The 15,805-nt window shown below is 50.6% G+C and overlaps 1 protein-coding gene across 1 annotated transcript; it reads left to right on the forward strand.

Moving 5' to 3' along the window:
• Nucleotides 1-858: 858 nt before the first annotated feature.
• On the forward strand, nt 859-15,507 carry LOC144718718 (V-type proton ATPase subunit E 1-like). The gene is made up of 9 exons (XM_078594194.1): nt 859-1,355; nt 5,722-5,787; nt 7,604-7,713; nt 9,194-9,260; nt 10,083-10,172; nt 11,206-11,274; nt 11,722-11,816; nt 12,992-13,079; nt 15,050-15,507. The coding sequence occupies exons 1-9, from the start codon at nt 1,323-1,325 to the stop codon at nt 15,110-15,112; spliced, it is 681 nt and encodes a 226-aa protein (XP_078450320.1). The 5' UTR covers nt 859-1,322; the 3' UTR covers nt 15,113-15,507.
• The last annotated feature ends 298 nt before the right edge of the window (nt 15,508-15,805 follow it).

Below are 15,805 nucleotides of genomic sequence, written 5' to 3' on the forward strand. Positions count from 1 at the left end.
AGGGCCATCCGATGAAAGGGGATCGTGAGGTTAGCGGACCCCACCTCACCACGCTCATCGATCCGGTTGCTCAAGGTAGAGAGAGGGCTCAGGATTCAGGAGACTCACGATTTTACTCACGGCTGATGGAAAACCTCACTGAGTTCCAATATTTATTTCCTTCTTTGCAAGAGGGTCCTGCATTGGAACGTTGGACCAAATAGTTGCGTGATCAAAACGTCTCATCAGATGGCGCATGGACGGATGAGGGCCGACTGTGTGGCGGCCAAAAGGTGGATGAAACGCCAGAGAGTACGTCCACCGTGGAGATGGAGCGATTAAATCAACTCGTAGGCAGCAGCTAGGAGAGATCGTCGCCTCGCGTGACAGTGTGGCGACGGCTCGGGGAGGGATTCATCCAGCGGTAGACAGATCATGGCTGACGTTGATGATGATGACGATGATGATCCCATTCACAGTTTTGCTAAACAACAACAATCACTCCCGAAGTCTGTGTGGCCTAATGAGATGAGTTAACAACAACAACAAGATAATGCCTCTTCCCTTTGTTACGTCGAGGCACAGAGCGTGGAATTGAGTCCGCCTGCTCATTTATTTACATTCCTTGGGGTGGCAGGGTGGGGAAGCCTTCATGGAGCAGTGGATAGATCATGGCTGCCGATGATGACGACGATGATGACAACGTGAACACAACGCGGTGACAGCCGCAGCCGCTGCAGGTCGACTGCGCCCCGCGCCACGCCCTCCACCACCCAGCATTGCGATCACTACCCAGGGGCTCGGCCAATCAGACGGCGTGCAGACCCCCACCCCCACCACCCCCCATCCCTTTAATTACACGCGGGTGACCCGGCCTCTCACCTGTGCTCAGACGTCAGGTGAGCTGAGGCGTCAGGTGTGCGCGTGCGGTCGGCTCGTCAGGATCGGGGGTTGTAGATAGCCGGCAAGGGCTAGCGGGCTGTGTATAAGAAGTTAGAGGTTATCTGTAGAGTACACGACTAGTGTGTGTGTGTAATGATACTCTAGTACAGGTGTGTGTGTGTGTTCAAGACTAGAGGAGTGTGTGCAAAGAGCAAGGTGTGTACAGAGCTAGAGTGTGTGTGCGTGTGTGTAGGGCGAGCAGTCTATTGGTGTGTGTGTGAGTACGCTTCTTCCAAGTCTGTAAACGGTTGTTAGCTCAGTACCTACACACACGCGCGCGATCTTACCTACAGCAGACGCGTGTAGACTGGACTCCAGGTGTGCGTTCGGGACTCCAGGTGTGGTGTTGTTGAGGAACCCAGGTGTCCGCCTGTAAAGCGACGACTGAAGCAGCTGCAGAAATGGCCCTGAGTGACGCGGACGTGCAGAAGCAGGTAAGCGCAGCACGTCGCGACAAACACACACACAAGAACAGCGGCTCAGGTGCGGCCGGGTGGTATAGAGTTCATAGTTCTATTGCCCTTACCTGCAGCGTCATCATTCTCATCATCGGCAGCCGTATCCCGCTAAGCACCGATGTCATGACTAAGCTACACACGAGATGATTTCATGTCGTCACCTTTCACCCCGGTGGACGTAAAGTCATCCCGGGTGCGTTCCGTCCTTTGGCTGATAGCTAGTCCGTCCTTATTCTCGACCGTCGGACATCATGTATGGGTGGCCACGTATGCACGTTGAACTTCTTTCGCACCGCACGTAGCCAACCGCGCTAGTCGGAGGTGCGTGAAGAATGACAACGAACTAAACACAGAAAATCAGCTCTAATGAAATGCGGTTTCACTCGAGGTGGTTTAAAGTGCCATAGCCCCGCGGCGGATTCCTAAAATCGGAAGGAAGAACATTCCAGACGGCCGCAGAAGCGCGTCTGAAAGCGCCGAGCGATGCCGGTGACCGCCGCCTTTGCTCGATGGCATAGCAGCCGAAAGCCGCCGCTGCGAGGGTAACCGGAGTTGTCGTGATGGTTTATACTCCTTGACGAGATCGGCGAGGTGATTGTGGATCATTTGTGGCGAGCTCTTCGTTGTGCAATGAGCCGTGACCTGCCCAAGCCCACTGACTTTGCTTAACAGTTTGGATGATGTCCCCAGCCTGCACGATGTCTTCTAGTTCACGGGTCGATGTGAGGAAGCCATTGGGAGCTGTGCACTTTGAAATCTAAATTGATAACGAATTTCTCTTAGAACTGCTTTTTTTGCTGTCCTTCCCCCGCACCTCCGATTGACACGGTCGCTTACGTACGGCGCGAACGAAGTTCAACATCCATTGACCTCCCCGCGCTTCATCCTTAGCCTGCGCTCCCCACCCTCACCGGCCCCGCAGCGACCGAGCGAATGGCCCAAATCAGCCCAAGCGTGGCGAGGAGGCCCTCGTCCAGCAGTGGAGTGGCAAAAAACGGGGGTCCGTCGCATGTGCAACGCGTGGTGACTTCTCTCTATCGCGTAGCCGAGGGGGGGGGGGGGGGCGCTGTTGTCGTTGTCGCGGACTGGCCCCAGCCGGTGCCATCAGACGGCAGCCAGCAAAGTCAGAGAGGAGGAGAGGAGACGCGCTGACTCCGCGCGGTGTTGACACAACACGGCGGCGTTGTGCCAGCACCCAGCCAAGCAACGTTACCGCAGCGATAGTCATCATCGGGTGAATTACGTTGAAGGTTTCAGACCTTTGAAAATTGCTTGCCACGCTGAGACTGCTGGAGGAAGGGCCCCCTGCACCTGATGAAGCTGTTAGAGGGCCAATGTCGAGGATCTTGTCGGCCTGTGCTGCTTTCACGCTGGCCAAGACGTCTTGGAAGAGGGGTTGGAGTTACCCACGCCTTTACCCCACCAGCGCACGTGACCTCGCGATAAGCAAACTGCGGTGCACTGCCCATTAATACTGCTGGGTGGATAAGAGGCGTTTTGAGTGATTTCAAATAAACTGCCCCATTACTTCGGACGCCGCGTGCCGGGAGATCGAACCGACGACCTGCGTGCAATTGAATAATTCGTGAAACGTCGCGTGTTTAGGAGTCATCAACCACGAGGTGTCATGGGCGTCGGTAAGGCACGTTTAGGATTCAGTGACAATGCCAATGACTCAACGCCAAAGTTGATGCCACCAAACCGAGAGTCTTTTGGGCCAGTGTCAGGTTAGTGCGAGACGGCTGCCAATAATGAGAATGATGACGATGCAGGTAACGGGAGTCGAACTATGAACTCTGCACCACCCGGCCCCACGTAATGCGCTGTTCTTTCTTTGTGTGCTCGACTGAAAGGCCCCCACGGGTGCCACTGGCGGCCCCCGGTGGCCTCTAGTGCCCCCCCCCCCCCCAACAAATACACACCACGTGACAACACTCACTCCCAGCGTGCAGCCAAACCCCTCCAACGGTGTCAAATGTAAAGTAGGCCGGCCCCCCTCCCCCTCTCTCTGAAGATGAGTGAAGAACAACTGCCCTGGGCTCGCGAGGGCAATGCTGGGGCTGTCGAGGTGCTGCTCACGAGCTCAGCGACCTCCTTGTTCAGGCCAACGCGCAAGTGGACGCGTTGTTAGAGGCCAGCGGACCGCTCTCTCCATGCCATTTTTTAAAATTGAAATTCAACAAGAGCCCGGTGCAGAGCATAACCCGTAGCAAAGGGAGGGAGGGGGGAGCCACAAAATCTCCACCTGACAAGAATCCTCGCTAGCTCAGTGCTCCTGGGTTTAGAGGGGGGGGGGGTGGGGGTAAACGGTGGGGGCTTACTGCCCTCCCACACAGGTGGGAGGGCTGAGCGGAAGCATGGATTTTTTTTTGTATATGGGGAAGGAAAGATGAGGGGAGGAAGGAGGGCAAAAGTAAGGGGAATAGAAGGGACGGGGATGGTGGGAGGAGTGGGGGGGGGGGGCTCTCCAGGCCATTTAACAAATGTTCACTGCCAGAGTTGTTTTTGTTTGAGAGGACGTTACATGGCAGGCCCCCAGGTGTTTTGCGTGCAGTGGCGAGGACCCAATGATCGGAGGTCATGGGACGGTGCTCTGGAGTGATTAAGGTGCAATGATAGGTCAGGTGACGTTGCTGTCGAGTGGTGAAGGCCCAGTGACAGGAGGTCATGTGGCAGTGCTGTCGAGTGGTGAAGGCCCAGTGAAAGGTCATGTGGCAGTGCTGTCGAGTGGTGAAGGCCCAGTGAAAGGTCATGTGGCAGTGCTGTCGAGTGGTGAAGGCCCACTGGTAGTAGGTCACGGGGCAGCTGTTTCGAGTAGAGGTGATTTCTTTCTGAGGAGGAGGAGGATGCGAGACAGATCCAGGTGTTTCGAGCAGAAAGATCGAAGGCTCGACGTGAGGTCATGGGACTGAAGTGACGAAGGCTCTCAATGAAGGGGGAGGTCAACGGTAGAACGTCGTCTCGACGGAGACGTCACGGGAACCGGGATTGGGCTGATCCATTCGGCGTCCGTCAGATTGTCTCTGCAAAAGCCGTCGAGTGTTTTGGCGTTCGCTGTTTACACGACAACTACCGCGGCGATAGCATCACCCGGCCTCTCTCAGGGCTCAATAGACCCACCCTTGTCCCTCCCGTGCCCCCCCAACCCCCCCTCTATCTACACCATCGCTTGTAACATTACACGTCGCTTTACGATGCATGTATGTACGTACGTGTACGTTGAACTTCTTTCGCACCGCACGTAGCCAACAGTGCTAATCGGAGGTGCGGGGGAAGGACAACGAACTAAATACAAAATAAATCAGACTTAAAGCTTTCGTGGCTGCAGGAATTCATATTCTTGGGGTCTTTCGGTAAAGTCACGTAGATAGGTTAAAAGAAAGTGACAAAAACTACGACGTTTCGATCGCAATACCAGCGGTCGTCATCAGGAAAGGGGGGGGGGGCATAGCTCCGGTGGCTTCTTAAAATCTGATGGAAGAGCGTTCCAGACGGCCGCAGGAGCCACATCTGAAAGCGCGGCGCGATGGTTATAGCCACAAGCCGCTGCCGTTGCAAGGAGGAACGCAGGTCGCGCGGTGGTTTATGCTCCTGGACACATGTGATGACACGTGGACTTGTGCAGCTCTTTTCGTCGATGCACCGCAGGATGACAGAGCCTCCCCACACCGAGCAGATCGTGGGAGTTGTTTGACCATACTTCACCCACATTGATCAGTGCAGGCTGGTGAAGGGCCCCTCCCGCCAGGACCAGCTGTGACATCTCTCATCAACGATGTCAGATTCATGGCCGGGCTATTTGATTATTACCCGACTTATAATTGTTTTTTTACCCTTCTATCTGGCAACAAAACTGACACATTTTTTTTGTGTCAGTTTTGTTGCCAGATAGAAGGGTTAAAAAACAATTATCATATTTTTTACTGGCAAATGAGGTTCCAATGGTATTACCCGACTGTTTATCCGTTCCATCAACTAATCGGATCATACGAAGATAGCGGATGATTATAAAACTGTCACCTCTCTTCCCACGTGTACCCCTGCACGGGAGGCAATGGGTGGGGCTTAGTGACGCCATCAGCACCATCGGCCACAGCACGCTAGGGGTGGCTTTTATAGGGGGTTTCCCGCCTTCCAGAGATCCAAAAAATATTATTATAAAAAAAGTATTCCATTACAAATGTAAGCCGATTCATTGACTAATCGTCCCAGCACCCGTTACGCGTGGCCGGGGTTTGAAGCAGGCCACCGGGTTCAGAGCGTGGTGGCGCCACCACTCCACCGCGGATGCCGACGAGCGGAGTGCCATCGTCATTGTGGTGTTTTATTGCTCTGCTCGCAGATAAAGCAGATGATGGCATTCATCGAACAAGAGGCGAATGAGAAGGCCGAGGAAGTCGAGGCCAAGGTAAGGGGTACAGCACTGACCGCTGTCCCAGCACAACCATTTACTCATCATCATCATCAGCTGTGATCAATCCACTACTGGATGACGGCTTCCCCAAGCCACTGCCACCTCTCACGATCCGGCGACGCAACAATCGACCCAGCACCCGCACACGAACCAATCTCATCGCTCCATCTCCTCGGTGGAGATCCTCTCGGATGCATCTGTTCCTTGGCTGCCACTCTGATATTATTTTTGACCTTCGTCCATCATATCCCTTCTAGCGACGTGCGCTGCCTAACGCCCACTGCTCTAAAACCTCTCTTAACACATTCCTGCGGAGGGAGCTGGTAGGAACGTTGGGGTGCTCGGTCAATGGCCAGGGTCAACGGTGGCGTGGTGTATTCCGCAAATATGCCCGACTGTAAGGGCGGGCACAAGCCGGCGTGAGTAGGTTAAACGTTGAGTTTTATAAGGGCACCACGGGGTGACCAGCCCCTCCCCACCAGCCCCACCCAACCCCACCGTCCCCACCCAGCCCCTCTCCACCCAACCCCTCCCCACCCAGCCCCTCCTCACCCATGAGGTGGCGAGATGTTAACTACCTCGCCTGGTATACAGGAGGCTGTGGGTTCGTGGGTTCAATCCCCGACCCTAACAAATATTCGAAACATACGTTTCGAATATTTGGCTGCTCTAAATTTTCCACGCGATAAGCCACTTCGTTGAGCTATCATTTGTGGCCAAGTCGCTTCTCAAAAAAAGAGATATGTAGCTCAATGGGCCTTACCTGGTAAAATAACAAAAACATTATTTAATAGTTTAGGCTGCGTGGGCTGAGGTGTGCACAACGCGATCCGGTGAATAGCGAGGGAACGATGCCAAGTCAGCCCCAACCACCACCCACCCACCGCCTATGATGTAACAGCGGTCTCTGAAGCATACCATCTCTTTATTACGTGTTGTTTACCCAGCAACTATTGCACATTCAAACTACCACCAATCACTTTTCTAATATCCACTACCAGCCACCCGCCTTTGGGACGTTTGCAAAGTTCAAAGGTCACTCCTGCAGGGCCAATCAAATAAGTGACTGGTCCCTGTCATGGGAACGCGGAATTACCATCACTAGCTCAACATTTTTCGATTTAAAGCTTGCGTGACTGCAGAGATTCATATTCTTGGTTCTTTCGGTAAAGTCACGTAGAAGGGAAATCATAAAATAAAAAAAAAATGTTTTTAAATAAAGCAATACAATTTTTATTGTGACATTTTTATTATTTTATTATTTCCCTTCTACGTAGCTCAGCATTGACAATTAGGACAATGTACCCAACGCGTATTTCAGCATGGGGATGGACTCTTGCCACACCGCCTAAAGACAAACCAAACTAAACTTGTTTTCATTCTACCAGATAAAGCCCACTCAGTTGTAAAGCTCTTTCAGAAGCGACCTTGCCACAAATTATTGCTCAACGAAAGTGGCTTATCGCGTGCAAATTTATAGCAGCCAAATACTCTAAACGCGTGATGTGGATTCTAAATGCGGAGCGGAAAAAAACCGACAGGTCTTGTGCTCGCAAACTAATCAAGGCCCATTTGAACTGCCGCGCTGGGAAATCGAATTGGCCACGTCCGTGTTGCACGACCACCACCCCACTGTGTGAGCATCCTCGAAGGAATGAGTGCAAATGAATGCATGTAATATTACTCGTGCAAATGAATTAATGTAATATTACTCGTGCAAATGAATTAGTGTGATATTACTCGTGCCAATGAATACATTTAATATTACGCGTGCAAATGAATGAATGTAATATTACTCGTGCAAATGCAGGCCGAAGAGGAATTTAATATCGAGAAGGGAAGACTCCTTCAGACGCAGCGCCTCAAGATCATAGACCACTTTGAGAAGAAGGAAAAGCAGATCGATATGCAGAAGAAGATGTAAGTGGCTTTACCCGTGTCTGTCCGATGTCTCTCTCTCCGTTCGTCAGTGTGCAAGCTTCTGCTTGTGCCGAGGTTGAATGAACATTGACAAACGGAGTCCGATTGAAGCCAGAGCAACGTGTCTGGAAAGTTGTAGGACAATGGCATTTGTTGGTGAGCCCTTAGAACGTCGAAAAATATCAATGCTCACCAGGATGCACGACGTTAGCCAACTTACAAACACTACAGTAAATATATTTATGACCCCCTTACAGCAACACTGTTGAGTTAATCAGTTGATTAACTGTGGTTTGTTGTTGTTCGTAGTTAATAGTATTTCCCCTCGGGTGTCATTCTTGAATGCAGAGGTAATAGGAATGAGACAAACTCGTAGCATTCGGGCAAATCCACAATTGTGCCATTATTTTAAATCCAGACACAAATCTGGTCAGTTCTTAATCTACCCTTCATACACTATACAGTATATAAAATACTTACAGCATTTGAACAAAGATGGTAACTGCATCGTGCGCTTTCAGTTGTGCTTCTGAGGCCGTCTGGAACGCTCTTCCGATATTAGGAAGCCACTGGAGCTATGCAATTTAAATTCTAGATTGAAAACTAATTTCATTAGAAACTGCTTTTCGTGTTTAGTTTGTTGTCCTTCCCGCGCACCTCCGATTAGCACGGTTGGCCACGTACGCTGCAAAAAAAGTTAAACATACGTCCATTATACAAATGTGAAGATTCTATTCTTGGAGTAGACAATTGAGCGAAGTCCCATGGGCGAGTGCGGACCACAACTGCAACGGAACGACCGGCCGGCTTAACAGATTACGATCGTTAACACCCATCCATATCTCAGTGGTGTGCGACGGCGATGTGTTTTTTTTAATGGAAATGCGGCAACATTCGATTCACAAACGCCACCACCGCGGCATTGGTGCCTAACGAGACTGAAAGGACATTGGCACATGCGGTGGGGGGCTGTGAATGTGTCTTCGTGCTTTGCAACTTGGCTCTTCCGTGTGCTTTTTGCGTGTGCACGTGTGTGTGCACGATAACGTGTTTCACATTTATTGTGTCTATGTGTGTGTGTGCGTGCGCGCGGGGAAACATTACCCCCGTGCGCGCGTTTCCACACCAGCCCAAGCTGTCCCTGGTGCCATTCTTGATGGCCGACGCCTGGAGCAGGCGATTTACCGAGCCGAGCTCACAGACCCTCGCTGCAGATCACGGGCAACTTAAAGAAGGAACTTTTTGTGAAACGACGGCGCCTCACGCTGCCAGTTCTCTCGCCCCATTTCAGCCGGGGCTCTTTGATGCCACGTTGTTAAATAATTACAGTAGCCGTTGCGGTTGCAATAACCGTTGTGGGATGTGTATAACCAATGACTTACCGCATAAAGTATTAGCATGATGATGATGATAATAATCGATGTGGTTATAGTGATGACCGTTGTGGCTTGTGCATGCGTGCCACGTGTACCACTCACAGTCAGGTGTCAAACCTGATGAACCATGCCAGGCTGAAGGTGCTCAAGGCTCGTGAAGACCTCATCCAGGTGAACTCATCTGGTGACCTGAAGCCACCCACCGTACCCACACCTAAACCTGCCAGCGGTGGCATCATCACACACACAAGACACCGATGTATCAGGACCTCCCCTGACAACGAGTCTTGAGACTGAGTGAGGCTTTCCTGGCTCAATAATTGTTAGGAGAAAACGGGTAAAGGTGCAGCCCTGCAATTGATTGCTCACGCCACTGAGGGGCCTCCACTAGACGGAGCTCTAGGGAGCCATCTTGAAAGAGACGAGAGTACCCACACTTTACCCCACAACACACGCGACCTACCGATCGAGTGTGGTGCGCCCATTTATACTGCTGGGTGGACAGAGGCAAGGGGATTTAAGACACCTGATCTTTTTATATTGAACTGCTGCGCAGGAAGATCAAATCGAACCGTCGCCCTCTGGATTGCAAGCTCAGTGTGCTAACGAAACTAAAGCGAAACTATTTTATTTACCAGATAAAGCTCACGGGAGCTATATCGCTCTTTATTTTCAGAAGCGACCCGGCTATCACAAATGACAGCTCAACGAAGTGGCTTATCACGTGGACATTTAGAGCAGCCAATGTGGAGGCAAAAACCGGAAGACCCGGAGAAAAATCCACGCGAACACCACGATACCGCAGCAGCAGCAGCAGTAGCAGCAATACTTGCTACCATTATATTATTAGTCTGCATTTCGTTGCCACTATCCTGTCACATCTCAGTAAAAAATGTAACGTTGGGCCAATGTTGGCACGTGGTTGGCCGGACGTTCCATGTTGACCGGGATGCGCCCGATCCCCTGTGCGACGCGCCGCGTGTCCTCGCCCAGGACCTGCTCGCGGATGCGAGGAAGCGACTCGCGATGGAAGCCCGGGAGCCAGCCCGGTACCGGTCGCTCATCGAGGGCCTTCTCATGCAGGTGCTCGCCCAGGCTGGGAGTTCCGTGAAAAAACTAAAAGAGGATTTTTTGCGCCTCTGGATGTGGCGTCTGGCTCGCGTTTCTCAGAAGCGGTTCAGTGAAACAAACGTCTCTCGTGCAGCCGTGCTCAAGACAGCACGGGGTCGCATTTGCTCTCTAAAAGATTTCCGAATGGATTCTTCTCTGAGCGACTAAGATGTCAAAAGCACATGTGATGCAATTGGGAAAACGTCGTTTTTAAATAAATAAATAAGTTCTGAAATAAGTATGCAAAATGATGGTTACTCTTTGGTTCTTTCGGTAAAGTCACGTAGGTAGAAAAATAAGACAAAAAATAAAATATCACGAAGTTTCGATCGCAACACAAGCGGTCGTCCTTAGGCGGAAAAAAATATCCAGCACTGCTAGATTATTTTTTCCGTGATATATTTTTTTAGATGATATATATTTTTTTCTACCCACGTGACTTTACCGAAAGATTCCTGCAGTCACGAAAGCTTCAAATCAAGATTAAAATGATGGTTCCCTGGCTCGAGCTAAGGGCAGGCATGGTCGAACCGCGGTTTCACGAAACGCGTGCGGCTCCCGGCCGGTCCACGTGTGGCCTCAAGAGACGCGACTAATTTGTGACTTTTCACGACAACTTAATTTGAAACGGGAACAAACACACAAAAAAATCTGTGGAAGCGCGAGCGACCTGGGGCGGCACTCGCTTGTGTCAGGCCCGACACGAGTACTCCCCGGGGTGCTCCCGCAGATTTCTAAATTCGCAAACTCCACAGCCAAATTAGAATCAATCACAATAAGCAAAGCCCATTGAGCTAAGCTCTTTTTGTTCAAGGGCGAGCACAAGGGCTTGCGTGACCACCCGTGTGACCTGCTCAGCACCTCTCGGCCGTATACCAAAGGTTGTGGCGTGCGGCTCGCAGGGTCAGGACGCTTTTGGTCTCGGCCACACCTTTGCTCCTCGTGTTGTTGACCACACGTGCTTATTACATGACTCCTCACCGCTTCCCATCCTCGGCCACCCCAGGGATTGTTCCAGCTGCTGGAGCCACAGGTGGTGATTCGGTGCCGGCAGCAGGACGTGACACTGGTGAAGGTGGGCGTCTTGCGCACACACACACACACACGTGCGTGTGTGCGTGTTGGCTTTTCCTCGCCTGCCCACCGGCACCACAATAACACAAAGATCCCCCCGTGTAGCCCTTTTAACAGGCTGCTGGGGCAAGTGCCGTTAGCGAGCACCGATGACGGCTGGCACGGCACACGAGCGGGTGGTGCGATGTCTAAACTTGCCCTCGGGACCTCCTCGAGATTGACTCAGCCTTAAACGGGTGTCTCGGTGCGGGGCGTCAAAAATCAGCACTTGGGAGACAAAAGGCGGTAAAAGGGAGCGTGGTTCTGGCCACCCACCCGTCCCTCTCCTCCTCGGGTGCCGCGCCAGGATTCATAGCTGCTCGCAAACAGCACTTGCATCCACAACCGACGGTCGTGTGTTTATTTTCGGTTCTTCCTCTCTGTGCGCGCGGGGCGCGTGCGCGTGCAGGAAGCCATGGAGAAGGGGAAGGTGGAGTACAAGGCGAGCGTCAAGCGGGACATTCACATCCGCATCGATGAGAACGACTGCCTGCCCCCTGACGTGTAACGCTGCCCACACTCAACCTGCCACACTCGCACACACCCTGCCCCCATCTCAGTACGAGAAGGAACACCAGAGACTGCTATTTTGTGAAACTATTTTTTATTTTACCAGATAAGGCGCACTGAGCTATATATCTCTTTCAGAAGTAACCTAATAGCTCAACAAAGTGGCTTATCGTCACGCGGAAATGTATAGCAGCGAAATACTCATAAGCGCATGTCGTTTCTAAATGTGAAGGGGAAAACCCGGAGGACTCGGAGAAAACTCCACGCCACCAGGGGGAGAGAGAGAGACACGCAAACTCCAAATATACAGCAGGCATCAAGGGTTGGGATCAAACCCATTACCTCTTGCATACCAGACGAGGGCGATAACATCTCACCACTGTAGCAGTATAAGGCCATGAACCACCAATCGAGAGATGTGCCAGGTGGGGCTCGTGGTTCGCGTGCTCGGCTAAGCACCACGTGACCCGAGTTCAATGCCCCGGCCGCAACTAACACCAGTGGTAAGTTGTTCAGAATCTATCCTGGCCCTCTCCTAGGTTGCCTCAGCCTTATAGCAGGGCAATGCCATAGCCATGGAGTCTACATTGGGAGGGGGACCAAATATTCCAGGGGTCTGGGGGTCCCCCCCCCCAGAAAAAAAATCTAAATTTTAAAACTAATTTCCTGCCTAAAAGACATGGGATGGACTTTTTATTTATTTTTTACAATAATGTTTAATAGTGTATTGAATTACATTGCTGTGTTTTTACTTTTTTACCATTTCTTGTTTCATTGTATGTAATGGCAGAAATTAGGGATTAATAAAGTACAACCATGACCACAATCATATTAACATAAATCTATGCATTGATTTATATGAAGACAAGTCCAGATATTGTGGCCAAGGTTTAGCAAATTGTTGTTTTTATTTGCATAGCATCGCAATTTTTATTTTTAAAAATATTTTTTATAGCACTATATTGGGGGGACATTTTGAGCATATTTGAATATTATAATTACGGCCTTGTAGCAGGGAGCACAGCGGGGTAAGACGAGGGGGGGCGGCGTCGTTGGGCGAAGTGCCGGCCACATCGCTGCCCTCGTGTGCCGTGACGGCCTCAATAGGTGCTCGCTAACGGAACCTGCTTCAACAGTAGGTCCGTGTGCTGTGTTCTGCGTGCGCGCAGGGCGGGTGGGCTGGAGATGTACAGCGGGGACGGCAGGATCAAGGTGGAGAACACCCTGGAGAAACGACTGGAGCTCATCGCGGAGCAGGTGCGATCCGCTACGTGCAGCCCCTTTGTCAGTCAGCCCACTGGCGGACGTGAGCCTCCTCGCCACGTGTGGGTCGTGGGGGTTATTTGACCAAACTTTAGCGCTCTGGTACCAGAGCGTGCTGGCGAAGGCGGGCAGCGTAGGCGTGGCAGCACGATGGCTGTTGCTGCGCTGTTGCCATCCATGTAACCCCGCAGCAGCCTAAAGTAAACCTTCTAGAATCTTGATTTGAAGCTGTCGTGACTGCAGGAATCCATACTCTTTGGTTCTTTCGGTCAAGTCACGTCGGTAGAAAAATAACAGATCACGACGTTTCGATCGCAACACAAGCAATCGTCGTCAGGTGGGACAGCCACAGCAAGAAAAAAAACTGCTGAAGTAGGCAGCCAACGCGCTTGCTGAAGTCGGCAGCAGTTTTTCTTGCTGTGGTTCTCCCACCTGATGACGATTGCTTGTGTTGCGATCGAAACGTCGTGATTTATTATTTTTCTACCTACGTGACTTTACCGAAAGAACCCAAGGGTAACCTTCTCTACTTAAGTTATCGTCCATCCAAACTCTGCCCAGGCTGCATCTTCAGAGATACAGGATCGGGCGCAACCTGGCCGAGTTGGTCATTGTTGGGAGTGCTGGCACCCAAATCTACGTAACCGCCTGAGCACGCATTCAAAGCGTTAGGATTGAGATTCGGCGAGGAATTTCTCGATACATAAACCATTAAAAGCCGAATCGATCACCTATCGGCGACGATGTCTATGTTAATTAACCAAACTGGTTTATAATTCGCATGGCTCCAGGAGTGAAGGTCGAGTGACGGTGACACAATAACACCCGGCCACGGGTTAGTCTCGTATCAACATGGGCCACCGAGACCAACAAGCAAAGTTGAAAAGCCACGAGACATGAGCGTGCCGCGTTTTCACCATCAACCTTTCAATTCACCGTGAACCCAACGCGCTTGCGTTGTTAATTGAGATTTAAATGCCGACATCAGTACAAAAAGCCAGTTTTTTTACTGATAATTGGTGACACCTTTAAAAGAGACTCGCCACCAAATTATGTTTTGCTGTTAAACAATTTGAATTTTAGCAGGTAAGGTCCACTGAGTTATATAGCTGTTTTTCAGAAGCGACCTGGCCACGAACGATAGCTCAACGAAGTGGCTTATCATGTGGAAATGGAAAACAGCCAAACACCCTGAAGAGCATGTCGATTCTAAAATGTGGAAGGAAAAACCAGAGGACCCAGAAAAAGAGACGCAAACTCCAAACAAACAGGTGTCAGGGTCGAACCCACAACCTCATGTAGACCAGGCGAGGTAGTTAACATCTCGCGGCCGTGGCGCCGTTGCCATGCCAATTACACTCCCAGCCCGATGGCCTGCGAGATGGCTGTAGAGAAAACGTATTCCTGACCTACGCAGGAGATTCCTCCAATTGGATGTATTCGAGTCCCTCCGAGTAAACAGCGTGTGGAAAGAAACCGAATTGTAATTACGTCAATGTTTGCACGCCGCGCAGTTTCCGTTCACTCGGGAAGGAGGTGCCAGATTGCCCCCCACCCCCCCAAGCTCTGCGGTTCCCGATATACGAAGGTGTTATTCGCCAATTAATGGGTGCTTAATGTGGGAGGAAACCGGAGCACCTGGAAAGATGGTTGTAAGTTCAAATTCTGATTTGGGGGGGTGGGGGGGGGTGAGTGTTGACTCAACACATTCCTCCAGGGTCGATAAAATTGATAACATTTTATGGGGTAGGTCTGCAGTGGCTGTCTGATGGGTCAGATTCACGCCTGTCATAGGAAGGTGGAACTTACACCACTGGCTTAAGGCTGTAAATAGATTAGCACCACCTCGATGGTCATTTGAGTAATGGTTTTCACTTGCGAGAAGACAACTTAATGGTGCTTACATTATCACTCTTGTTCTCTCTCTTCCCATTTACTTGATCCACCTGGAACTGTCCCTGCAGCTGCTCCCAGACGTGCGTGTCATGCTCTTCAAAGTTAACCCCAATCGACGCTTCCTCGACTGAACACAGCTCGGCACATGGCACGATATCACCCACAAACCACACACCAAGCACACATCAATACACGATGCATGTATCATCCTCTCCACACAACATACACAACGTGCATTGCATCACACCATCACCGCACAATACACACACCATCTCTATAACATACATACATCCCACATCATGCATGCATCATCTCAACACACATACATCACATCATACATATCCCTTCATTATATACACACCACCTTCCACACCCATCACACGGTCATCCAGGCATAACACACACACCATGACCACCATGTCGTCAACACAACACACCTATTACACAACATACATTGCAATCGACTATAGCTTGTGAACACGTTTGTTGTTACATTATTCAATAAACATTTCAATGTCTGAACCAATGTTTAGGGTTTGCAAATCAAATCTGTTTTTCCGGAACTTTTAACTTTGTCAATTAAAATTTTGATTGAAAGCTTTCGTGACTGCAGGGATTCATATTCTTGGTTCTTTTTACTGAAAGAACCAATAATATTTGTCAATTTAATTAACCACCTTCCTATGCATTGTAAATGTTGGGTATCAAAAGACCATGCACGACTGGTGGTTAAGTCACCGTTACCGTCAAGCATAAATAAACCCTATTGAAGTTGGGGTTCTGATTAAAGTCACAAAACTAATTTACACAATTCGTATTGAGAG

Source organism: Lampetra planeri, chromosome 5 (assembly GCF_965212315.1).
Source record: "Lampetra planeri chromosome 5, kcLamPlan1.2.h2, whole genome shotgun sequence".
In the NCBI taxonomy this organism is placed as follows: domain Eukaryota; kingdom Metazoa; phylum Chordata; class Hyperoartia; order Petromyzontiformes; family Petromyzontidae; genus Lampetra; species Lampetra planeri.

What these genes read in the sequence shown, in the direction of transcription:
- LOC144718718 (XM_078594194.1), top strand. Translation starts at nt 1,323, where the DNA reads ATGGCCCTGAGTGACGCGGACGTGCAGAAGCAG. An exon ending in TCGAGGGCCTTCTCATGCAG is followed by an intron (nt 10,173 to 11,205) that starts GTGCTCGCCCAG and finishes CGGCCACCCCAG; the next exon opens with GGATTGTTCCAGCTGCTGGA. An exon ending in AGGACGTGACACTGGTGAAG is followed by an intron (nt 11,275 to 11,721) that starts GTGGGCGTCTTG and finishes GTGCGCGTGCAG; the next exon opens with GAAGCCATGGAGAAGGGGAA.